Here is a 25737-nt window from a genome sequence, read left to right as displayed (position 1 = left end):
AAATTGACCCTACCCAAGTTTGGGTTGGGTTGTCAAAGTCCTTGAGTTGGATCGTGTTGGAAAACACCAACCCAAATTTGAATTCTGGTTGGGTTTGGGTTGAGAAAATTCAGGTCGGGTTAGGTTGGGTTGGGAATCATCACATGGATTTTGGTTGGGTCAGCTCGAGTATAGAGGACTTACAAGTTGGGTTCGGGTTGGACCTTGGTTCAGGTCCGGTTGCGGGTGGGGTCTTCTTGAGGTTTGAGTGGCCTCACATTGACTCTCAACCTGACCTGACCTGCCTGAGTTGCATCCCTACACCCAATGCAATCACCTGGAAGGTGGACCTACGCACACACACACACACACAGGGAAATGGTACTATAAGGTCGACCTCATGGGAACTTCCCCTGAGGTCAAGCCGTGTGGGCCCCACTGTGATGTGTGTCGAACATCAACACCGTGCATTTGATGGGTCCCCTTTAGGTTATTGGATATCCCAAAAATCAGCCGTATATGGAACTCAGGTGGGCCATACCATCTAAAACCGTGTGAAGACATGCCTGAAACATATAAAAACACTTGGTAGGGTCCACCCGAGTTTTGGATACTGCTGAAACTTGGTCTGGCCCCTTGTCTAAGTGGGACACACAATGGATGGGCTGGATTTTTGAACCACAATAAATGATCATATAGGTTTTAATGGGCGGGTAACCCCTCTTTAACTGTTGTATGTGGTGTGGCCCACCTAAGCAATGGATTTGACCTGATTTTTAAGCCTGTGTCCCACCGTGAAATGATGCATTGATGTTTGACACACATCACAGTGGGGCCCACATAGCTCGACCTCATGGGAAGTTCCCATGAGGTCGACCTCATAGTACCATTTCCCATATATATATATATACTTGAAGGCCTCTAAACATCTTTTCTACCCAAAAACAATTCCCAACTGATGCTACTAAACTTCAATGTTTTCTCAATAACTGTAATAGCATCTTCACGATTAACATGTTTATATTAATGTGGACAGGAAGTTGAAAAAAGACCAGAAGAACCCAGCCAACTTTCAACCATGCAAGGCATCAGCTGGCCACCTTCAAGATCGTCATGGAAGGCTCAAGCCTCAAGGACAGTGATGGCATTAGCCATTTTGCTCATTCTTACCTCCAATCCAAGCTACTTGTTGCTGATCTTGTCATCTCTGATGCGTAAGTAGGCCAATATTCTCATGTGCTACAAAAGAGATTCAGTTTACATAAAAATACGAGTGTACAGCCATCCCATCTACACAAAAGCACACATGGGGTACATATGACTTTCCATCATGTGGGCCACACTGATTAGATCTTCTGCAAAAAAAATCTGGTTGTCTCAATCCTCAGGTGGGATATCATGAACAAGACAAACGGTCGTCCCAAACAATCTCTGCCTCTGTTCCTTGTCTTAGGAATCATCCAACCCAAATGGCTGGGACACGGCTAGGATTGGGGAGTGAAATGGTATGTTCTTTTATTCCAGAAGAAATCTAAGCAGAGTAGCCCGCCTGATGGGAAGGTTTGATCTCGCATGGGAGCACCATATTGTCATGTGCTTGGGTGTAGATGGCCAGAGCTTGACATGCCTCTGGGCTTAGCAAACCTCCACCGCAGTGATTGATTGATTTTTGTTGGAGGCTGTAGGGAGGGATTGTGGTGGTGGGAATTGAGGTAGAGAATGCCACAAAGTTTGTGGAGTTTCTCATGTGGTATTTATACCTATGATAGGTCACCCTTTTTCTCATCTACTGTACACTTGGTGTGGTCAGATGACAATCCAGACCATTCAAACGATGAACCTATTTGTCAGCCAGATCATAGCCCGAAAATCACACTGAGAAGATGATAGTAGCCATCTGAATTTGGAACTATCACTCTCCTTTTTACCATCCATTTGATAGCGAAGATTGCTCTATGAGCATGATTATGGAGCTATGCTCAATCCAGTGTACCCGTGATTTGGACAGCTGACATTGTCATACATGTGCCATGTGTCGAGAATCGCTGCCATTTTGAAAATGGACTGGACTGGAACATCATGACAATTGACTAACTGCCCCATTCATCAGCTGGGCCACTGAACATATCCACACCCAGAAATCAGGTTAAAGTTAAAACCGCTTGTCGAGTGGGCCACTTGTAGGAGGAAAGCAGATGGTTAGAGGTTGTACTTGTGTCCAACCTGACTGGTGGACTTGCCCAATTTTTGGGCCAGGCTATGTTCATCGCCCACCGCCTGATGAATGCCCTTGGTTCGTAGGCATGCCCTAAATTGGAAGGTGTGATGCGAATTGCCCCATCAGTCTTCACATCAAACTTGCAGTTGATCCAACCGTTAAATTTCTAGGGTAGAAACCCAAATTTTAAAATTAAAAAAAAAAACACATCGAAAGTACATAACTATGGGACCCACAAATGAACCGTCATGAGACCACCTACATGATTTACAACGTCATGAACCTTCTTTCCAACCTATGTCCAAGTCGTCAAATCCTGGTTTATGGATAGCCTCAGAAGCAGCTTTGCATGAGACCCAAACGCTAACCTGGCATATGTATGAGAAATCCGAGCAGTGGACCACACCGTGCAGATGACCTGGCACAAATGTCAGGAGCGTGTGCACTGATTAGGATGAAATCCGTGTACGTTTGAATGTGGACTGTTGGCGGGCTTCTGTACTTGTGTTTTGGTCCTAGGTAGATTGATGAACCGACCACCCTGGTTTTTACAGTGGGTCATCACAAGGTGGAACCCACCTTATCTATGGTTTAGATTGTCACACGTGGAAAGGCACGTGTGAGGTTATAAAAACTTCTCATCACCGATTCTCACTGCCCGACCGATATATTATGTATGGTGGGTCACATATAGAAAAGCCGAGTTCTTGCATGAAATGCCTGACAATCTTGAGAAGAATTCTAGTTGCATCCGTCCATCTGCTGCAGTGCCCCAGTAGGAGTGGCCCTACCAGATTGACTTCATGTGTACGTGTGTTTCCATCTAAATATTATTCGTTCCCGATCATCAGTTACGCAACACATACATCTTGCATGTTAGGGACCTTGTTAATTCATCTGAATGTCTATTTTCTTTGTGTTTGTAGCCCATGTGATCAGATGGGTTAGGAACATTCACCATGAGAAATGGGGGATTTTATCATTTTTTCGTCTGGGCTGGACCCTACCAATATCGGGTTGGGTTTGGATCTCCTGTCTAGGACTTGAGAGTTGTACAATGGTCCAACCGAGTCCAGCTCAGCGTAGCTCGGCTTGGCTCAGTCCTCCAGCTCGGGTCAGTTCAAGCATGTCTGACTTTTTCTCAAATACAGATTACATTCTCAATTTCTCACATTTCAAATGCAAATCATTCAAAGTGTTTTTCAAACATTTCATCAAACACTCGGCAAGCAACATTGATTTTTAAAATCTTCCCTTGATTACACATTTCGAGACACTTCGTTGAGGCATTTTATCAAACACTCATCAAGCAGCATTAAGATCAAAATGACCAAGTCATTGAGCTGATTCACTCCGAGTTGCAGTTTGAACCAAATCAAGCTCAAGCAAGAGCTCGGCATGAAATTGTTTCAAGCTTCAAAAATCAGCTCGACTCCATTCGAATCCAGTTTTGAGCTGAGCTGAGTCAAGTCAAGTGAGATGACCAAGCTAACTCAACTCGTGTACGGCTCTACTAGGAGTATGGTGAGCTCCGGGCTTTGAACTTGTAGTGTTGGGCCCTTCCTAGCTTTGTCCAGCACATGCCAGAGCAGTATCAAAGTTGTAGTAATTTGTCTGTTGGGCCACACATTCGATGGTCCATAAATCATTTGTTTGTCTCATTGGATGGGGCCAATAGTATAAGAAAAAACATTCAAAGAAATTTCGGCTGTTGCCAAAATCTGGTTCGAAAATAATAAACAATAGTTCATTCTTCAAATAACATGAGTGGCATTGTTAGTGAACCAATCTGATGTTTGGGCCCATCCAAGAAATGGAGGTCTCAAGCTTCTGTTCAGCACTAGTAGATGCACTGCTGAAAGTAACATACCCCTGAATGAAAAAACCCGACAAAAGGACCGGTTTACATTCATAATGGACAGTACTGTCTGGTTGCAACGTGGGCCCAACCCTTGCCTCCTATCAAACCCCACAATCCCATTATCGAACAATGAAAGAAAAACATAGCATGTGATGCATACAACAAGGAAAAAATGGACTGTGGCTGCTAGATGGACGGTGTTCATCTCTTCACCAGGCATCATTGAATGTGTGTTCCATGACGTATCGCAATCAAAACCCTCCAAACTGTGGGCCCCACTGTAAATTGGTCGCTATCTACTTATTCAGATTGATTGGCTGACCCTAGCCCCCCTATTGAAATCTGGACAGTTGACTAATTTTTCATTCTAACCATCCATTTGTTTGCCAGCAACCGGACAATTACAACAATCCTTTAATATTTGGAATTTTAGTCGATCGTTCCCCTGTTTCAGTAGTTTGGATTTGGATACATGTAAGCCACATGTATGATGGCGTCTATGTGGCCAAGTACCCAGTATCAAAGTTGGGAGTAGATTAGGTGCGGCCCTTACTGTGGGGCCCACCTTGATGCATGTATTCTATATCCACGTCATCCCGTTTTGCTGGGTCATTTCCGGGCATGAGCCCAAAAATGAAGCATATCCAAATCTCAGGTGGACCGTACCATAGGAAACAACGGTGAATGACAATCAACTTATAATGGGCCACAAGTTTTGGATCAATCTGATAAATTTTATGTTTTTTAAAATTTTTTTTTTTTTTTCCTTCATCCAGCTTTATGTGACTTTAACAATAGGTTGGATGGCACATAAACATTACAGTGGGCCCTAGGAAGTTTTTAATGGTAGAAAGATCAACCACCACTGTTTCCTATAGTATGATCCATCTGAGATTCGGATCGGCTTCAGTTTTGGGCTCATGCCCTGAAATGATCTAGCAAAATGGATGGACAGCATGGATAGAATACACGCATCATGGTGGGCCCCACAGTAAGGGCCGCACCTAATCCACTCCCATCAAGGTTAGTGTTGCTGGGATCTCCCTTCTTGCCAGATCTGAAGACACCCCCACATTTTTTACATCGACCATTTGTAGGCAACCAACAGAACAGTTACAAAAATGCTTTACCAAAGTTTATTTGGAAACATGTAAGCCCCAAGTACGGCGGCAGCGTGGCCAAGCATGGATGGTCATGCTTTACCAAAGTTGTGTTCTTACAATTTTCCCTCTTGCCAATCAAACAAACACCCAATTCAAGAAGTAAAAAAAATAAAAATCTATAGATGAAAACATGTAACCCGAGTTTGGTTTGAAAGTCTATCACTAGAAACACAGTCGGTGATTTACTTACCAATTCGAATGCGAGAAAATGACTTTTATAGCCTTACAATGGAGTGATAATATAGAAGGGGTGGGTCATACCTCAAACCCATCATGGTGTCCAAAGCATGGTGGTTTCAGCAATCATAGATGTGACGATATAGGGATCCATGTTAGAGGCAGGGCGACGATCCTCAAAATATCCTGCAATCAATGAATGATGATGAAGATAAGAGCTAGCTTTTCCAAGTACTAGATTGATGACAGATGAAGATGAGGGAAGAGAGGCAAAAATCTCACCACATCCTTCCTTCTCCGTGTCTCGGCCCACACGAATGGAAGCGCCTCTGTTTGCCACACCCTAATCCACATGTTCAGAACTGTATTAGGTACATCTGATGGACCCCTTCAGAGGCATGGCGTGCCCATGTATGTGCATGTGAAATGCTCGTATGGGTGCCTATACAGTATTGGACAGCAGCAAAATTGACAAGGGGATGAGAATTACCCAGCAGAAAGTGTTAATGTCGGCAGTTTCATGATGCCCTGTAAGGCGCCTTTCATTACCCTCACCATATGCAGAAATGTGCTCGGCGTGGCGCAACCCAAGCTTCTCAATGGCTTTCTTAATTATTTCATACCCACCTTCTTTTCTCATGGACTTTGTGCTGCATGAATTAACAAAATTTAGTCAATAACATTTCAAAATTTTAAACAACCCAGTATCATTTCAAATTTCAGTAAATCTCCAAAACACAATTAGAAAGGCTATGGCCCACAAGATTGCTCTCCAATAGTCTTATCAAATGGAAGTCATGGCGTCATCAGGCACTCTCTAGTCTAAAGTAAACATTGGAGCTGAATAAATATTGACTAGTTGCCAGTTTATTGTACACCACCCATTACCACCATACACACCATCACACCACATAAGTTGACATGATCCAGACCATCCATCCAATGTACAAATAAATGGGCTACAATGTACATATTGAATCAACCGGAGGCTAAACATTGGATTCGTGCCCGAACATGGCGGTTCGAAAAAACAGAAAAAAAATAAAGAGGAAGCTTGTTAGGTTCAGATCATTCAATTGCAGGCCACCGAACGAACAGTTAGGATCACCTACCACTGGTGTGGTCCATGAAGTTGTAAGTTTAAAATGATTACCACATGCATTCATAGTGGAGACGAGCAGGATACAATGTGTGGTGTCCACATTTCAGGCCCACCTACAGTAATACCTTCAATATTGCATACTATTCCAACAGCTCCAACTTATTGAAGAATTTGCTCAGGGTCTTATAGAAAACATATGGATTTTGGAAATGACTGCATGGACAGAGAAAATAAGAGAGACCAAGATGATCAGGTTCCCTACCTGTAGTTAGTGTGGCATCCAGCTCCATTCCAATCCCCCTGCATTGAACCACACATTCATAATACCAATGATGGAAAAAAGAATTTATTTGAATTTATTAAATTTATTAGAAGCATGGTTCCTCTGCAACTATCGCCATCATCATTATCTAAGCCTTTCTCCCAATTAATTGGGGTCAGCTACAGCTATTGTATAACAAGCTTATTCTACAATTGTGTGGGCCCCACCATGATATAGGGCCTACATTCACTCTCCATAAGGTCCACCGGTGCCCTTAGAGTTTGCTATGTATCCCAAAACACAGGTGGCCATCACAGGGAACGTTTGGGATGATGCCGCCCACCATTAAAACCTTCCATATTGTGCATGGGTGGCCACTGTGTTTTGTGCATGCCATCCAATCCATCCATACGATGCTCCCCATCAAGATGAATGGATATACCCAAAATCGGGCCAGTTCAAAACTCAGTTGGGCCACACCATGTGATTTTAGAGGTTTTAGGCTTGAATTTACATGGTATGGCCACGAGTTTTGGATCAGCCTAATTTTTGGGCTCAAAAGGACAACATAAGGGATGCCCTACATGATGGACAGATTGGATGTCACACAGGTATCAGGCAGGGCCCACACAATTGTAAAATAAGCTTATTCTGCAATACTTGTAGAGGAACTCGTTCATTAGAAGCCTTAGGTGTGGGAGTCGGGTTTCTGTCGCAGGCTGTATCCCTTTGTAAAGGGGGCTGCCTTGGGATCTTTGGTTGGGAGCTTTGAGTACTGGTGCTTTTATTTTAGCTGTTTCTTTTTTTGCCTTCTGTGTTAATAAAATTCGTTGATTTTCATCAAAAAGTAAAAAATGAATATTAAAATTCAGAGACTTGGGCATGCACTTTTTACCTGTATTGGTTTTGGATCCAAGGAAAGAACCACACCTGCAATCTCTGTGATTCGCTGTGCACAAGAGAAACTAGTGTCATCTACATTGCACCATTTTAGCACATGGTGGATAATCTATCGGAAAGCTTAAAACTCCTACCTCAAGGATGTAACGGGCGCACCAAAGTTCATCTCCAGCAGAGATGCCAACGGAAGGGCCCACTTGAAATTCCCACTGCAAGAATGTTTTGATAACGGGAAATTTAGGACTTCTCTTCTTTTTAATGGCAGGTGGTGGTGAAAAGTGGACCGCCAAGTGCAGCCTCAGCTTGCTTTGTGCTGCAGTTGGCCCAGGATTGGTTAGGACGGTCAACAGGTCAGGATCGGGTCAGTTACTGGTGTACCCATATCCAGACCCGAGTAAGGGAATCAGATTAGAGTATCCCATCAGATCCTGTCTGGCCCAGTTTCGAGCACAGACTAGATTTGGATACAGAACCATGTCCAGAATCAGGTCCATACCAGAAACATACATCTGTGTGGTTTCTTAAATAATAAATATAATTAAATAAAGGGTAAAAAGAAAAAGAAAATTCACACATTTGAGTACCAGTAGGTAAGCAGGAACCCAATCTGACCCGATTTCTGATTGGACCCAAATATGACCTGATTATTAATTGAGTCTGGATCTGGATCCGATTAAATCAGGTCAGATACTTCCGCCATCTATAGATTCTGGTAACCATAACAGCCCTAAATTGCGTACCAAACCAAAGACAGAACCTACTAAGACAAATCTTGCCACTTCTAGCAAAATGCATATGAAGTCTGTCCATCTCCAGACTAGTTGATCTGGTGAGCCTACCATATAGCAGGCCATAGCCCAAGATTTGTTGTGATTTGGCAATCCTTGCCATATGATTTGTGCAAATTTCAATATGGAATTCCTCTTTTTTCTTCGTCTTCTTCTTCTTTTCTTTTTTTTTTTCTTTTTTTTTTTTTTCCTTTTTTCCTTGCTCAATATTTTCTTGGCTGCCCATTTAAAGGCCACAAACTAGATGTCTAAGATAGCCCGATTGTTATGATTTTTGAGCTATACCCCTTTATGTGGATTGCGGCACCATGTTACATGCTCGCATCAAGCGAACCTCCATCTCCAACTCAGCATATAAAGCTGATAACCTTTTACCAGTGAAGCTCACCTGCCCAGGCATGACCTCTCCATTGATTCCACTGATATTAATTCCAGCATAGAGGCATGCTTTGTAATGAGCATCCACAACATCTCTTCCCCATGCTTTGTCTGCTCCAACTCCACAGTAATAAGGCCCCTGATAGAAGATTTATCCATTAATCACAAAAGCAGAAAATGAAGTAGAATATGAGCAATGATATGCCCGACATCCAAGAGGAAAAAAAAAACTTTGGTCATTCACCTGCGGGCCGGGAAAGCCTCCAACCGGCCATCCAAGAGGCCATTTAACATCTTTCTGGAGCAAGGTATACTCTTGTTCAAGTCCATACCTGAAGTTCAAAGTGTAAGTTCAGGGGCCAAGCATGATGACTGAGAAAGAAATGTGATGACTGTGGAATTGCTTAGAGAAAGAAGGAAGAGGGGGACCATTTGTGGGAGTTACAGAAACACCCACTCTTTCCATTTTGTAAGTTCAGTTAATTAAGGGCATGAGTTACTTACACAACGCCCTTATTACGATATCTCGTAAGTACACATACGGTATACACAATAAGGCTAAGGGACCATGAACAATGGATAAAATGAGATGGGTCAAATGATCATACAGCTATCCACCAGGTAGACCATAAATACACTGCAACCAATCTGGACTGTGGATCATAAGGACCAACCAACATGATCTTTATCAATAATGACCACTCACGAGAGTAGCTTTAATCCTACTGCAGGTGTGAGAGATCCATGCCTTTCATTAGGTAGGCCCCACTTTTTTCATGTCATGGCCCGAAGACCAGGCTGGTCTGACCATCAGGTGGTCCACATCTACGAAAAATTGGATGGTTAGGAGGACCAATGGCCCCTATTCAACATACATATGTAGCCCTTCTGATGACCAACTCCAGCCTGATTTCTGGACCATGAAACATAAACCGTAAGGCCCACCTAATGAATAGCCAAACTTCGCATAGGGTTGCCACTCCATCACATGCAAGGAGAGCCACAAGTAGCCATAGATGGCTGACCACTTAAGGAGAAGGAAGATGATGATCATGACTGGACATATAATGCATTTGAGGAATGAAGAATTAGTGGACCACTTGTTTACTCATTGTAAAGCAGGGTAGGAGATCTGGAGGGGATTTTTTGAGCTGTTTGGCATATAATAGGCTATTGCATTGATGATTAAAGTGCCCTTTGAATCTTGGAATTGACATGGTCAAAAGGGGTGCAGGCTTTGCCGGCAGGTCACTGGTCTATCCGGAGGGAAACAAAACAACAGGGCCTTAAGGAACAAATCAGAAAATTCCGAAGCCTTGATTCAAAAAGTTTTCACAGGGTGCGGTGAGAAGATTGTATGGGTAAAAGGGATGGCGATTCTAGTATTTTTCAGATCAGAATTGACAATGAATCCTCAGCATCATGTCCTATTGCTGCATATTCTTTTCTTGTTTTGTTTTAGTAGGATTTTTGGTTGCCATTGAAAAAAAAAAAGAAACAAACAAACAAACAAAGAAAAAGTAGCCATAGCAAGGATCTTATCCAATGGCTTGGTGATGAGATATTTGAAATACCAAGGCTCCTCTTCAATGACTAATTGATTACTAAATATCTTCTCTGCCGCAGCCCTCTTGTTGGAGGATATTGGAGTACCATTTGGAGCATATGTATCACATATCACCTGCAGTATAATATATAGCCATGAAAATGAACTTACATGCCTGACGAACTGATTGCCATACTTTATTAAACAAGAATAGCATATTTCCTTACAAGTATGTTCTTTCCTCTGCGGAATGGATCAGGAAAAATTGCCTGAGGGCTGCCACAAATCCGAAAAAACAACAATATAAGAACCTACAAAATTTAATACATGTCTGCATGCTTAAGGAAATCATATTCACACCCCACGTTTTGATAAATAAAACTCTTCTTTGTTGTTTCCTGCTTTTGCCAAGAAAAGACAAAAGCACAAATTGTAAAGGACAACTGAAAAGAGGTCAACCTGAACCTTTTAAATGGCATGAGGGGTACCTATCATCGATATGAACTGTTCATTCATTCATGCAGCTAGGAGCAAGCCATGGTGCAAGAATCATGCTGATCAGATGATCCAAACCTTTTGAATGGGGCCAATTTGTTATAACCGTCTATTGTTTACGAGACATAAATCACATGGTTAGAATCATCAAATCAAAGTGTTACTTTTGAATCATAAGAGATACAAAGTGGGATCTATCTACTAGATGTTTCAAGATGATGATTGACCCATTTTGTTTCTTTGGTCAATCTTGACTTCGCTTAGATCACCCGATTGGCATGATTTTTGCACCGTGGTTAGCTCCTAGTTGTAAGAATCAATGAACGAGTTGGATCGACAATAGGTCACCCCATGTGCCATTTAAAAGGCTTGGGGGACATTGCTAAAGTCCCATGAAGGCAGGGACGTTAGCAAAGCCCATGTGTGTGTGCGCACACATGCGAAAATATGCCAATCAGGTGATTCGATGCTTCCGATCAATAGCATGAAAATGGATGGTCAAGAATGACTGGAGAAACAAAATAGGTCCAATCATCATCTTGAAACATCTACTAGATAGATCCCATTTGTATTTCTTATGATTCTGAAGTGACTCTTGGATTTGATGATTCTAAAATTGTAAGATATGGCTTGTAAAACTGGATAGTTGTAACAAATTGGCCCCATTCCAAGTGTTAGGATCATCCGGTCTGCGTATTTCTTTCACCATCACTTGCTCCCAGTTGTATGAATGAATGAATGGTTCGGATCCACAATAGGTCACCCCCTATGCCAATTTAAAAGGTTTGGGGGGACATTAGCAGAGTGTGTGTGTGTGTGTGTGTGTGTGAGAGAGAGAGAGAGAGAGAGAGAGAGAGAGAGAGGATCTCAAGACCAACCAGTGGGACTATAAGTTACGGTCCTCACCAAGTAGATAACTTTCAACCTTTCATGTCCGTGCCACATCTAACCCACCCAATAGTTTGGCCCCATCATGAGGATCACCTTGAGCAAAAATCAGAGATGCACACATCGAGCAGGTCACACTTGTATTTTACTATTTACCAATGAATATAGATTGTTTTCTATGGTGTGGCTGACCTTATGAGTAGATGGGGCTGATTTTTGCATTAGGTGATCCTCATGGGGGGGCCAATCTATTGGAAGGATTGGATGTTGCATTCAATTGATAAGTTGGAAGTTATCCACTGGTTGGACCGTAACTTGTGGTCCAATTGGCAGTACTTGAGAACCTCTCTCTCTCTCTCTGTAAACACACATATATAAGGTTCTATGAGGTCAACCTTATGAGAAGTTCCCATGAGGTCAATCTTTGTGGGCCCCACCGTGATATGTTGAACATTCGCACTATGCATTTGGTGGGTCCTCTCTAGGCTATGGAACGTCCCAAAAAATCAGCCCTATCTGAAACTCAGGTGGGCCACATAATATGAAATCATCATAATATGAAATCATGTAAAATCATGCCTAAAAAATCTAAAATCACTTAGTAGAGCCCACCTAAGCTTTGGAACAGCATGAAATTTGGTGTGATCCCTAATCCAAGCGAGACGCATGGTGGACAGGTTAGATGTCTGAACCACATCTCCGTGGGCCCCATAAACAATCAGAAAGGTTTCAATGGGTAAGCATCCACTTTCAACTGTTGTCTATGGTGTGGCCCACGTAAGTCATGGATTGGCCTGATTTTTAGGCACACAGCCCACCATGGAAGGGTGCATCTAATTGATGGTGTGGATGCCTAACACGCACACACGCACACACACGTGTGTGTAGAGAGTGCATGTCTATCTGCACACACGCATATTGGAGCTATTTGAGATAAACACTCGAGGAGAAAAATATTTCGTGGTTACCGAAGTATAACTTCGCTGTCATGGCCTGCAGCTTGTCCAGTACTGGAACCATCGTAATTCCATTTTGGAAGCTCCCGAGGGCTACTAACGGGGCCTGAGATCGTCTGCAAATCCAGCATGCAAAAAACAAACTGATTACTAAGAAGAAGAGAAACAATCACACAAAACACAATCCAAATCCTCAAAAATCAATCATTCCCTTACAAAACAAAAGATGCAACTGGGTTTTGCTCACTTACACGCGCTTTGCTCCTTAAGTCAATGCCTGATCCTCCAATCCTGTAGTAATAAAGTAAAGGATTATAATTTATAACACAATCAGATTGTAATTACATCTGAAATTATATGAAATTAGAGTTCCAGAAAATACATCCTACCATATATATTCTGCAATTATCTTTTCTGAGTCCGACAAATTGAGATTAAGCAAATCGGTTAAGATCAACATGGGAGTTGCTGATCAAATCCTAAAATAGATTGAATTCTGGAAGGAGACAACAGCTATATGGAACGAGTATACAACTAGGCAAATAATGCTTTTGTATAAGAACCCCTCTTCCCTATTTATAGCCCATTATGCAATCAGCAAGATAGGATCAGATGCTGGATAAGAAAAGAATAAATAATACAGAAGAATTAGGATCCAATTTTCCAGAGTTATCATAAAAATGGGGGACCATTTGCCGCAGAAAGCAAGAAGCAGAAAGATAAGAAGATTGTGGTGGAAGGCTGATAAACCCAATCTCCAGATTGCATTTCTGTCTTCTACTGCTTGCTGACAAAGATTGGTGCCCATTTTCTTATGGTTGATTAGAACTAGGAGCTGAGTCATTGTGGAATCTTTGAAAGTGATGGGCGTTTGTCCATGTAGAAAAATAAAAATAAAAATGCATTGCTCTTGCAGTCTAGTCACCCTTGAGTGGGCCATGTGAACTCACCCAGTTGATGGTGATTGATTTTCACCTCTAGCATCCTTCCCTAATTTGTGGATGGTATCCAAGAGTTCGCTAAGCCCACACATGCACATGCCCACCTGGACCCAGCACGTTTGGGACATGAAAGTGGTGCATCAGGTGAAGTCCAGTGTTCTGATGGCTTGACAGTAAAATCATGCTGACCAACTCATCAGGTGGGACTCAAACATGTTTAAAAATAAAAAAATAAAAAAGGGAACAGTTTGGAGCTTTCCAAAAGTCCACATTCACATACATCACCTGCCTAATGACTGGACTGTATTTCTGGGCCAGGTCATGTACATGGTGGACCCACCTAATACACAGCTTGGATATCAAAGTAAATGATGTGAAAAACACCGATTCACCAAATTATCACAAAAAAGGCAATTGCAAGTTAAACCCCAAAATAAACTATAGAGCAATAAGGAAATATCTGTTACAGTTTTTATTAAATATTACTTGCATATACATAAAGCTACACTCTTCCCATTTGTCATCATCTTCATACAATAGAACCTGCCCTAGCCAGTTTCTGTTATTAAAGATACAAAAGCAAACTGTAGCTTTGATGGTTAAGAGCTCTCAATCGGTAGTAACTCACCAACGCAACTGCTACTGGCTCACGACAAATACACAAGATATTCACAATAGCTGTAACTAGCCTTTTACATGCTTTACATTCCTAATACAAAGTTACAGAGCATATATCTTCTCATGGTCGGAGTTGTACTCGTCAGGGTCTGACAATGCTGAGTACACAGACCATGAGAAAGATTTGCTGGCACTTGCCCTCCTAATACGTCTCTGAGAGTCATCACCAAACTTCCCAACATGTTGGCGGAGCACCAAGTAGCACAAGCTAGCCAGAGTTCCAATCATGATCGACCCACCAACTACTGTAATGGTAGTAGCCATCCATGAGTCACGGCTTCCCACGACCACGTAAGATAATGAGAGGAAAGCTCCACAAATGCTAAGAGAGGCAGCCCACATGAGCTTGTTCACCACTGAAATAACCTGTTTCTGAGCACTAGTTTCCCAGGCAACTAAAGTTATCTGAACCACGACAACAGCCAAAGATATAAAGAGAGCAGTAGCATTCAACAGGTAGAACACGCGGAATCCAATCTCGTCCGCTACATTGGCTTTGCCAGCATCATTATATAGGCCTGGCAGATTAAAGATAGCCATGAAAGCAATGGAAGCAATCAAAACAGCGACGAGAGTTACTGAATTGGTGGTGTTTTGAACGGCTTCTCTATGCAGCTTCCGGAGCTCTTTGGCAATCCCTGACATTCGTTTGTTGGTCTTTGCATTCTGCTCAAATTGAGAACGCACCTCATGTTTTATTTCACTCACAGTCCTCGTCAGATCCATAGCTTCATCTGCTTTACCGACATTCCTCGCATGCTTGGCACCAGCCTCTGCAAGTGCTTCTGTAATTTCCATTGCTGAATCCCCATACGGGATTTTTTCTGCCAAATCCATGGCTGTTTCGTGCTGGTTATTAATAACATTGACATCAATGGATTCGTAGCTCAGTAGAAGTTGCACCATCTGAAAGAAGATAGAAAATCTTGTCATTTGACTGCCTAGTCAGGAAGATCGAATATGAATATGAGCTTTATGATATCATTCAAATTCACACCAAACGAAACTAGTACTGATCGTAAATATAGACTATGATCACTTACCTGTTTAAAAAAAGATATCTTTAGGATTAACTGAAGAAATATATCACAAAAAAAGAGTTGATATCATGAATTTGGATGTAAACAAACTGCAATTTGCATTTTCAAGACTCTTTAAAATCAACAAGTGCTAGGATCTTAATTTACTTGATCTTTGAGACTCAATCAAGTGCTCGATCAAGCTTTTCAAGTTTATGGCCACATATTTGAAACTTCTGAAAGAAAGGTATATAAATAAATAAAAGAGGGAAAAAAAAAAAGTGTCACCTCACAAGTTTATGCTTCATTACTTCACAGTAGACAATCACTTAAAAGAAACTTAAACCAGTTTTTTATCGATAAGACAGTAATTAATGGTCTCGTTCAAAGTTTAAAAATCCGTTTGATTCCAATTGGATTAGCCGATTCAAGGCGGAAAGGCTAGTCGCCACCAAATTTTTGGCGTGAACTGATTCCCTACAAATCAGTAAAAATTAGCAAGAATAAGCCAATTCCCATTTTCACCCAATGAGGTGAATCAGCATTTTATTGTATATTTTCTTGTTTTGTATTTTCATCTTTTTAGTATTTTTTAAATATATTTATGGTTTTCAATTATTAAAAGATACATATCCAAATAAGCTTGCAATGACTGAACTCCTGGTTGGAACTGCCTTATTCAACAGAAAAGCACCTAACAATAAACATGAAGATCGCGTGTTTTCAGACCACAGTCTCATTATTAAATCTCAGATTCAATTTCTAGCTAATTAACCATTGGTAAGTTTTCACAATTACAAAAGCATAGCTCCGGATTCAGTGATATTCATTTCAAAATGCATGATTATAATTGCTCTATGCCTTTTCATTTCCATTTCATAAACAGTGAGTAGAGACATCTACCAGAAAAATAAAAGGACTAGAGGTACAATGGCGAAAAGGAAAAGGCCAAGTGAAACTACAACCACGAAATGCAAAAAAAAAAAAAAAAAAACCAACGGACTAATAACATCAATACAGATAGACTAAGTGACATTTTAGTGTTTTTTTTTTTCCTTCTTCTTATTTATTTATTTGAAGGGTAAGTAATGAAATGCAAAAAACTACAAACAAGTAACATCAATACAGATAAACTATGTGACAATTTTAGTGTTTCTTTTCTATTTTTCTTTTCTTCTTTTTTTCTTTCTTTCTTTCTTTCCTTTTTGAAGGGTGAGTGACATTGTTAGTTGTACAATTTATCGAGTAACATTGGAAAACAGTGCCAAAATTGTTATTCAGATTTATTTTTTTTAATGTGTTGTAAAACCATCAAAACAAATATGAATCCTAAACAGTCCATGGTAATATGAACACGTCTGCATGCTTTGTATGCATATCACATGCTAAAGTAAAAAAGGAATGCCTGAGTTGTAGCACTTGCATCAACCAACAAATGCATGCATGTCTAAACCTCTCCTCTAAAATGTGCATATGCTGGCACAGTCATCATAACAATGCATACGCATGCATATACATGCACACACCTCATGTTTGATTTTATGCACCTTTCAAAAAGCATAGCGTGCATAAGAATGTCAACTATACATGGGAATAACTGCATGCACCAACAGATTCATGCACATGCATATACATGCACACACCTAGTGTTTGATTTTATGCACCTTTCAAAAAGCATAATTTGCATAAGTATGTACATTAGACATGGGAATAACTGCATACACCAACAGATTCATGCACATGCACACACATCATGTTTGATTTTATGCACCTTTTAAAAAGCATAATGTGCATAAGCATGTCCACTAGACATGGGAATAACTGCACATGGGGACCATACTAAAGAACTCTTTAGGGTATAATACGGAATCAAAGAGCAAGTGAAGTCCTATGGTAAAGCTCAATTTATTTATGAATTAATGTTAAAGCAAAAATGTGTATGCAAATGTAATGACTTGCTTAAATGGCATTGAGAAGCACGCTGAGTTGCTGCAAGACTCAAGCCTCCCAAGACTATATTTTGTTCATTAATAAAACTTCTGTTTCTAGCATAAGAGTACGTGCGGACAACAATAAAGGAAAGACTCTTTAAGAAACAATATAGGGTCCAGCAGATGTACATCCCACTGCAAGTAAATGCAGTTTTCATAGAGTTCAACTTATAAATCTAGGTGGAGTCGAATAACCATACCAGAAAGAGAATGAATGAAAATAATGTAATTTTACTCGTGAAAGGTAATTTAAACACAAAAAGAAGTAACAAACAAGAACATAGAAACAATGAAAGCAAATTTCTGTAAAAGAGCATTGACTTGACTAAAATAGAGTTCTAACAGAAGGAAACACCTGCGGACGCCATTTCCTTGTTGCTATATGCAAAGCCGTATTTCCCTTCCTATCCCGCATATTGAGAATAGAAAGATCAGCAACCAACATCTCCTCCACTACATCAGTATTTTTGCCTTTAACAGCCATATGAAGTGCTGTCTGGCCCTTCTTATCTTTGATAGAAACAATTTCTGGATCTCTGTCTAGCAGAGCTTTTACTATATGATAATAACCAATTCTAGCAGCTGTATGTAATGAAGTTTTCCCATTTTTCCTCACGACCCTGGCTGCAGTTCCATCTGCATCTAATATGGCATTTACCACATCCAAATGATCCTTAACAGCAGCTGAATAAAGGGGACTAGTATTTGTGTTGTCACACGAGTTACAAAGTTCGGGCCAATGGCTCAAAAGCTCTTTCACAATCCCTGCAGGCAAGTATCAATCACCAGTTAACTCAATGTGTTATCAGGCTTATCTTAGAAATATTGTGACTATTCTAGATAAATCACAAGGCTTAGAAATATAAGGTCCCATTTTAAATGCATTTCCCCGAAAGGGGGTTTACACAAAAAGAGTTTCCATGCCCACCTTTTCTGTCAACTCAGCTTTTTAACGCCTATTTTGCCGAACAGGGGACAAGATAGGATTTTAGAAGTGCTTCCAAACTCATAACGCAAACTGGGGTTTGGTTCAAAACACTGTTTAGGCGTAAAAGCCCTTCTTGAGGATGCATCCAGACGCACCCTAAGTGTTAGTTTATCTTCTGTTCTGATGTTTAAGAACATAATTATTCAAATTAGCTAATTTTGAAGATGCTCAAAGAACCTTATTGTTTAAATTAGTTAATTTTTGTGGTGTTAAAAAAATAAAAATAAAAGAATCTCACCCCAATTCTATCAAATCAATTAATCATCAACATCATCATCTAGTTGGGGTATCAAATCAATTAGGATATCAAATCACTTAATAACAGATAAATACAAATTTCAATCAAATTCTATCAGCTCACGTAATAAGTAATAAAATATGGATCCTTACTGATTTTTTGTTCTTTACATGAAATATTTATTTGCAGGACACTGATCTGATGGTTACCATAGCCTGACCAAAGTAATTCTCTTTTTTAGCTTATGGCCAACCGACATGATAGCCCACAAGTTCAAAGGCTTCGATCTTCCTCCACATTAGCAAGTATAAAGTGGAGATGCAGAGATCGGTGCTTCATGGAATTATTCCACAGTGTCAGTCATGACAGTTGCATTTCTAGCCGATCCAGATATCTGAAAAGCCGGAAGCATCCAAAACAGACAGACAGACAGACAGATAGAGAAAGAGAGAGAGAAAATCTGACCCAAATTCCCATTCTTGGCCGCGATGTGGAACGCGTTGATCCCGACAGTTGTCTTGACCAAGGCTGTCTCGAGATCGCAGAACCCCAGCAAGTAGCTGAAGATCTCCTCGAGATTGTTGTCTGCAGCGATATAGAGCGCAGTCTCACCGGCACCGTTCTGCTGCGCCACGAGCGACGAGATTACAGCACGGTCATCGTCAGCCAAGTCAGCACCCCCTCCGTCAGCTGAGGACGGCGATCCCTCAAGGAGGAGCCTGAGGGAAGAGAGATCGCCGGATCGGACGGTGGAGAAGAGGATCTGAGGGGAGATGAGGCGATGGGCCCTGGAATTCATGGCTGGGATTGGGGTTACGGTTAGGGTTTTCGAATTTCTCCTCTTTGACCTTCTTCGAGTGGAGAAAGAGAGGAGCGACTTCTAGGATTAGGGTCTTGGAATTCCGCATTTGAGAGAAAGGGGTTTGGATTTGATCTGAAAGCAACACTGACCTCTTTGGTCAGCGGAGAAGAGACTCTGTCAGTCAGTGACTCAGAACCGTTAGTTTGGATGGTTGGATTTTGGTTGTTGAAATGACGGAATTGCCCTCCTTGTTTGATCTAATTACCTTTAGTGGAATAATACGACATCTGGCCCACAGCTATGCACGGTGCACACGATTCCAACAATGAGAAATGAGTCCCATTTTTCGATTATCCAGACCATTGATCTGTTATTTATATCTTATATAAGCTAGTATTTAAAAAAATTTCATAGGAATATCCTAATCTTTGACAGTTGAGAAGAGAAATAAAACAACAGTCCAGATTCAATTGAAGAAGGTCCCGAATATTGTTCTTGACATGTTCTTCGAAAATATTCCATCAACCGTACGGCTCGTCGTACCAATGGCCTGGATTACTGAACCGTGGATCACTGTTCAGGGGATCGCAACCGTTCATCTGAAGGCCTTATATATGATAAGATTCACAGTAGAATTTTTCTCCTAATAAGCCTCTATTTGTGGGCCATCATCAGCACATGAAAGTTATACCGCATGGATCACCAAAACCATGGCCCCATGTGCGTAGATTCCTCTCTACTAAATAATTCCTCTTTATGGGAGAAATGATCCGTTGCTCACAGGTACACATGGACGACGAAATCCGTTGGTATTGATCTAGACCGTCCATCATGCCCATGCTTCCTCGATAAGCTAATACCACACCAATTAGATGGTCAAGATCCTTGATAAGCTGATACTCTTTCCAAAGGATGGATGGGATGGTTATCTTTGTGCAATCCATGATGGCGCCTCAAATGGATGGTTCAGGTTGTTGATTTTTTTAAACCTATTTTCTGTATGCAATCTTGGCCGTCCACTTTAAGTATATTCATGGGAGGGTTGGAACGGTCAGATCATTGTGGTTTTGGGTCGGCTGCAAATGAAGAGTGTGCTGGACCAAGCGGACAGTTCAGGTGAATAGATCAGACTGTCCGGGTATCCTTACGCAACAAGGAGCACCGTAGATTATGGGGCTCTTGAGAGCACTGAATCTTTTCTCCATCTCCTGGGGATGGATTACTTGGGAGTAACGCATACGGTCCATTGATCAATGCTGTGATGGGATCAACGGTGGATGGGCCATGCCCCAAAAATCTGCGCCACCGGGAGATCCCTGTCCTTGGCCCCTTCCTTTCATCGTATCTGGACCGTTGATTTTATTTGCTTTTAATTTTCTATTGTTGAGCCATTGGTCAAAGGGTCATAATTACCACATGAAAAACTCATGCATGATAGATCCATGGCGGGACCCATCAGATCCATTATCTAGACCACCGAAAACATGGGCCCCACTTGTGCATACTATGGACCCAAGGACATGGTGTAGCCGACCTTTGAAACAGATTGCCTGCTGACCCTGCCACTGGCCAATGGCTGTGGTCGGTGCACTGTGGGCCCCACCATGAAGTATGTGTTTCATCCATTCGGTCCATCCATTCTTCCATATCATTTTATATTATGAGACCAAAAATGAGGTTGATCCAAATCTCAAATGTACCGCACAGTGTTGATTGAACGCCCACCATTAAAATTTTCCTGGGGGGCCACAAAAGTTTTGTATCAAACTGGTATATTTTTTTTTCCTTCATCCAAGTCTGTATGACCTAATCAACAGGTTAGATGTCAAATAACCTTTACAGTGGGCCCCACGAGGTTTTTAATGGTGGACAGTCAATCACTACTGTTTTCCCATTGTGTGGTCCACCTGAGATTTAGATCTACCTATTTTTGGAATCAAGCATTAAAATTATCTTCAAAAATGGATGGACGGCGTGGATAAAACACATACATCATGGTGGGGTCCACGTAGCACCAACCCACTAGCCACATGGTTGATGGAGCGTCACTAACCAAACCGCGTCCGGCAGAAGGTGCAAGGAACTCCGTCAAACCATTCAGCCATTTAGTGAGAGCGGATTAGCTACTGAACACTTCAGTAGCCATGTTGCTACTGAAATGATGTGGTCGCTTTTCATTGGCGCAAAACTTGGCGCTCGAAAGCATTTAATGCCCCTCCGTCACAGGAAAGAAAGGCCGTTTACTGGCCTCGTTTGTACTCGACCACAGAAAACCTTTATTTTCTTTCCTTTTCCTTCTCCACCAGTGCTGTCTCTTCCAATCTCTCTGTTTTCCTTGTGATGGACACATCTCAAGCTTCTGTATATCTCCTGATAAAAGAATACAATAAAGTCCGTTTCGCAAGTTGAGGATAGATGTGGCTGATTAGCCGTGACATTCCCAGTGGCCCTAGCTTCTAAATCATACATCCGCTTGAAATTTAAATTTCAAACCGAACGAATTCGAATTACTGGAAAATCATAACCCTAATCATCTAAAGAAAATCCCAACTCTTGATAGATTCGGGGAAAAAAAATAATTTAGAATTTACTACGTGTCGTGCGCAGGAAAACAGAGAGAGGAAGAGAGCCATGTTGCGGAGGGAAAAATGAAGAAATTCAATTGGGTTGAGTGAACTTTGTTGGGCCCATCCTGATTGTATGTGGTTTATCCACGCCGTCCATCCGTTTTTACAATTGATTGGAACGGTTAAGCCCAAAATTGAAGTATATCCAGATCTCAAGTGGACCATACCACAGGAAACAGTGGGAATAATGATTTCCACCGTTGAAACCTTTTTAGGGCACACAGTTATGTTTATTTGTCATCCAACCTATTCAAAAGATCACACATATATGGATTAAAAGAAATCATAAATATCAGTTTGATCCAAAACTTCTGTGGCCCCCAAAACTTTTTCAACAGTAGACATTCAATTTACACTGTTTCCTATGGTGTGGTCCACTCAAGATTTGTTCATGATTCTTTTTTAGTCTCATTCTCCTAAAATGTCTGGTAATATGGATGGACAGAGGGGATAAAATGCATATCTTACCGTTGGGCCAAGGAGTTTACTATGGCGTACTGAGTTTCTCAGTACTCAATCTGCTTTCTGTAAATCAAAGCAAGATGAGGATATTTCCGTGGTCGAGTATAAACGCGGCCAGTAAACAGCGTTTCAGTTTTTGACGAGGATCGATAAATGCTTTCAACGGAGCCGAACTTTTGCGCCAATGAAACGTGACCACATCACTTCAGTAGCAATGTCGCTACTGAAGTGTTCAGTAGCGAATCCGCGCCCCCATTTAGTGGGGTGCAAATGGACGGTTCCACGGAATATAGCCAACAGTCACGACCTGAAACATACAACTATATTGGACGGTTGGGATTGATCCACGAGCGAACTTTTGGTCCCCAATCATCGTGGAGCCCACCCAATGAACAATATAGATGGCCAAAAGGTGGGCCACCTTCCGGTCCAATGAAGATCGAAATGATCGAATCATCCATTGTAACTTCCGACTAGTGGGTCCCACTATGGAAGATTCATTGCCCGAACAGTACATTGATCGGATGATCCTATCCATCCGTTGATTGACTTTTGGTCATTGCATGTGCACCGTTGCATAGCTATGTCCAATTTTATCTCTTCAGCTACTGATGAGGATCTGTGACCAATGACCCATCTATTCGACCCACTTGATGAACGGCCAGCAATATGTACACGTGGACAATCTACACGGGGCGCCAAGTGGAGCGGTTTGCAATTGCAAATGTTCATCATATGCACCGAAAGAGGGAAATCTAAACCGAAATTCCACTCAAACGACAGATATGTGGGCCCCAGTGCTTTCGGTACCACCGGCAGAGGTGTGACCTGTCCATCATCTGATGCTTCGCCTCCTTTTGAGACAAGTTGAGAGGGAATGCACACCGTTGATTTTCATGGGGGACCATCATGTTGTGTATACGGAATTCAGGTCATCCGTACCCTTCATGTGCCATGGATGAAGGTTCATGAAAAAAGCGGGCTGTTCTTAAACTCATGTGGGTCCAGGTGAGATTCAATGGTGGTCATTCTCTCATATCATTTTCCCTGTTCTGTGGCCCACCAGAGTTTTAGATCAATCTAATTTTCATAATCTGTGGGTAATCTGAGGGGACACACCCGATGGACGGGTTCAATGTGGTACATACATCACGTGGGCCGCCATCTGTAACCTCAGGGCCTTTTTGGCCAGGCAGATCCCATGGCATTACGAGGGATGGGATATGTGCCGGGATAGGCATGACGTGCCAAACAGATCCGGTGAACTTGTCCCGGGATATTAGCAATCCCATGGATCTTAAGACAATCCACTGACATAATCATTATTACCTTAAAATTGATCTTATCTCTTGGTTGGATGGATTGGAAGGTAAAATCCTGGGATATGCATGGCGTGCCAAACAGACTCTGGGAACTTGTCCCGGGATAAAAGCAGTCCCATGGATCTTAAGACAATCCACTGGCGCCCCATCATTACCTTAAGGGCCTATTTGGGAAGTGGGATTAGCAGGGATTTGGTGGGATGGGATTCAAAAAACATAATTATTACCTATGGCAAGGATTATCCCTGTTGCCATGGGATGAGATTAATGCCATGCTTTGTTGATAATATGGTGGTACATCGAATGGATATACCTACCATCATTTGAAATTATTGAGAATAACACACGTGTTATATCTAAACCGTTCATTTGTTTTGTAACCTCATTTTATAGCATGGGCCTAAAATTGAGGTAGATCCAAAACTTGCCTGGCTCCAAAGAAGTTTTCAACGGTAAGTATTCAATTCCCATTGCTTTCTATAGTGGGGTCCACTTGAGCTTTAGATTTACTTGATTTTTTAGCCCATGCTCTAAAATAATCTCAAAAAATGGGTGGACGGTGTGGATACAGCCCACACATCATGGTGGGACCTACACAACTTGCTAACATTGAGTGAAATTAGCACAAGGCCAATGCAATTCCATCTAATCTAATTCCAAGCTTTTCCATTCTTCCCAAACATAGAGTGAAATTGGCACAGGACTAGATGAATCACATCCCACCTAATCCCTTCTAATCTCACTGCCCAAACACGCCCTAAAATTGATCCCATCCCTCTTAATACCATGGGATTTGCCCGGCCAAACAGGCCCTCAAGGTGGTACCGGTACCACTGGAACGCACCTTATGACAAAAATACTAGGGGTGTAAATGGGCTCGGATCGGGCCTGGAAAAATCAAAATTTTAGGGCGTGTTTGATTTTCCAGTGAAATGGCAAATGCAATGTGAAAAGGTAATAATTACTTCCCCCTACATTTACAACTTACCTGATTTGATTACTTACTTTTTGACACAAAAATCAAGAATATTACAAAATATGTGAGTTCCACTATGATGCATTTCGCTTATCTACACTGTTCATCTATTATTCCAGTTGAATTCATAGCATGAATAAAAAATTGAGGCATATCCAATACTCCATTGGATCACGCCATACAAAAAAGGGAATTGTATACTTATTGTTAAAACTTTATAGGGCTACTATTTCTTTTGGCGTGGGCCATTTAAGTATTGGATCCTCTTCATTTTTTGTCTCATATTCAAAATATTGTAATAAAATAGGCTGTTGGAATGGATATGTCATTCGTATTACCTTGCAGTTCAAAAATTAAAATTACATCTTTTGAACTAATTTAATAAGCACAAGTTCCCATGAATTTTCAAACGCAGTAAAAATGTAATATTTACCATTTCCAGGTATTTCCCGTTTCTTTGAAAAACAAACACGCCAGTAAAAAGATCCTGCCCGACGGCCCGACCGGTAACAGTTCAGAATCCGGGCGGAGACTATCCAGCCCGGCCCGTTTGTAGCCGTAAAAATCACGCATTTTTCCACCCGTTGCCCAGCAAGGGTATTTTGGTCATTTAGCAGACCTTTTCTAAGAAGTTGGATCTCAAGTCAGAATCTTCAGCATTTTTCGCCGGAATGTATGGAATTATACGCGCGTGTGGGACCAGGCCATCCAATCGCAGGCACAAGCTGTGACAATCTCGTGCTCGGCAATTTCTCAGCGTGGAAAATTTCACAGAGAGATTTTCAAATTTTGAGATTTATTTTAAATTATCAAAAAAATCTCATCAAAAATAAAAAAATATTTATTTTAAGTTATTAATTTTATATATATATATATATATACACACACACACCTAAGGAATTCACTAATATTTTACTTTTTTAGTTAATAACGTAATTTTATTATTTTAATATTTGATGAGATTTTAAAAATATCACGAT

General features: G+C 41.3%; 3 protein-coding genes and 1 long non-coding RNA gene across 10 annotated transcripts in view; 1 reads left to right on the top strand and 3 right to left on the bottom strand.

Annotated features, from left to right (window-relative positions):
- Nucleotides 1-1201, top strand: part of LOC131251564 (protein VAC14 homolog) — a 64077-nt gene extending 62876 nt beyond the window's left edge. For 2 of the 3 annotated variants that reach the window (XM_058252333.1, XM_058252332.1), the window contains exon 20: nt 1016-1183. Coding sequence is in view for 1 of the 3 variants with exons in the window: in XM_058252334.1 (XP_058108317.1) it covers nt 1016-1201 (186 nt within the window). In the remaining 2 variants the exon portion in view is untranslated. Of the gene's footprint in view, nt 1-1015 lie in introns of all 3 variants that reach the window. The other variant, XM_058252334.1, reaches the window with a different exon arrangement.
- On the bottom strand, nt 1112-13334 carry LOC131251567 (glutamine synthetase cytosolic isozyme). 5 transcript variants are annotated; one of them, XM_058252338.1, is made up of 14 exons: nt 13103-13334; nt 12965-13004; nt 12726-12829; nt 10602-10650; nt 10403-10509; nt 9073-9160; nt 8839-8967; nt 7797-7871; nt 7658-7711; nt 6763-6800; nt 5889-6048; nt 5681-5741; nt 5483-5584; nt 1112-1334 (listed from the first exon to the last, which is right to left on the bottom strand). In XM_058252338.1, the coding sequence occupies exons 1-13, from the start codon at nt 13171-13173 to the stop codon at nt 5493-5495; spliced, it is 1068 nt and encodes a 355-aa protein (XP_058108321.1). In that variant the 5' UTR covers nt 13174-13334; the 3' UTR covers nt 1112-1334; nt 5483-5492. The 5 variants fall into 5 exon arrangements, with proteins under 5 accessions (XP_058108321.1, XP_058108320.1, XP_058108319.1 ...); XM_058252337.1 differs by having other exon boundaries at nt 1112-1218; XM_058252336.1 differs by lacking the exon at nt 1112-1334 and adding an exon at nt 1340-2615.
- On the bottom strand, nt 6222-6751 carry LOC131251569 (uncharacterized). Its single transcript, XR_009173973.1, has 2 exons — nt 6295-6751; nt 6222-6253 (listed from the first exon to the last, which is right to left on the bottom strand). It is a non-coding gene; the product is annotated as an uncharacterized LOC131251569 (long non-coding RNA).
- Nucleotides 13335-14108: 774 nt separating the features above from the next.
- LOC131251566 (ankyrin repeat-containing protein At2g01680) lies at nt 14109-19524 on the bottom strand. The gene is made up of 3 exons (XM_058252335.1): nt 19034-19524; nt 17698-18107; nt 14109-15238 (listed from the first exon to the last, which is right to left on the bottom strand). Exons 1-3 carry the CDS (start codon nt 19365-19367, stop codon nt 14375-14377), a joined length of 1608 nt encoding a protein of 535 aa, XP_058108318.1. The 5' UTR covers nt 19368-19524; the 3' UTR covers nt 14109-14374.
- Between the last annotated feature and the right edge of the window lie 6213 nt (nt 19525-25737).

Source organism: Magnolia sinica, chromosome 7 (genome assembly GCF_029962835.1).
Source record: "Magnolia sinica isolate HGM2019 chromosome 7, MsV1, whole genome shotgun sequence".
NCBI lineage: Eukaryota > Viridiplantae > Streptophyta > Magnoliopsida > Magnoliales > Magnoliaceae > Magnolia > Magnolia sinica.
This window is presented reverse-complemented; position numbering and strand designations above follow the sequence as displayed.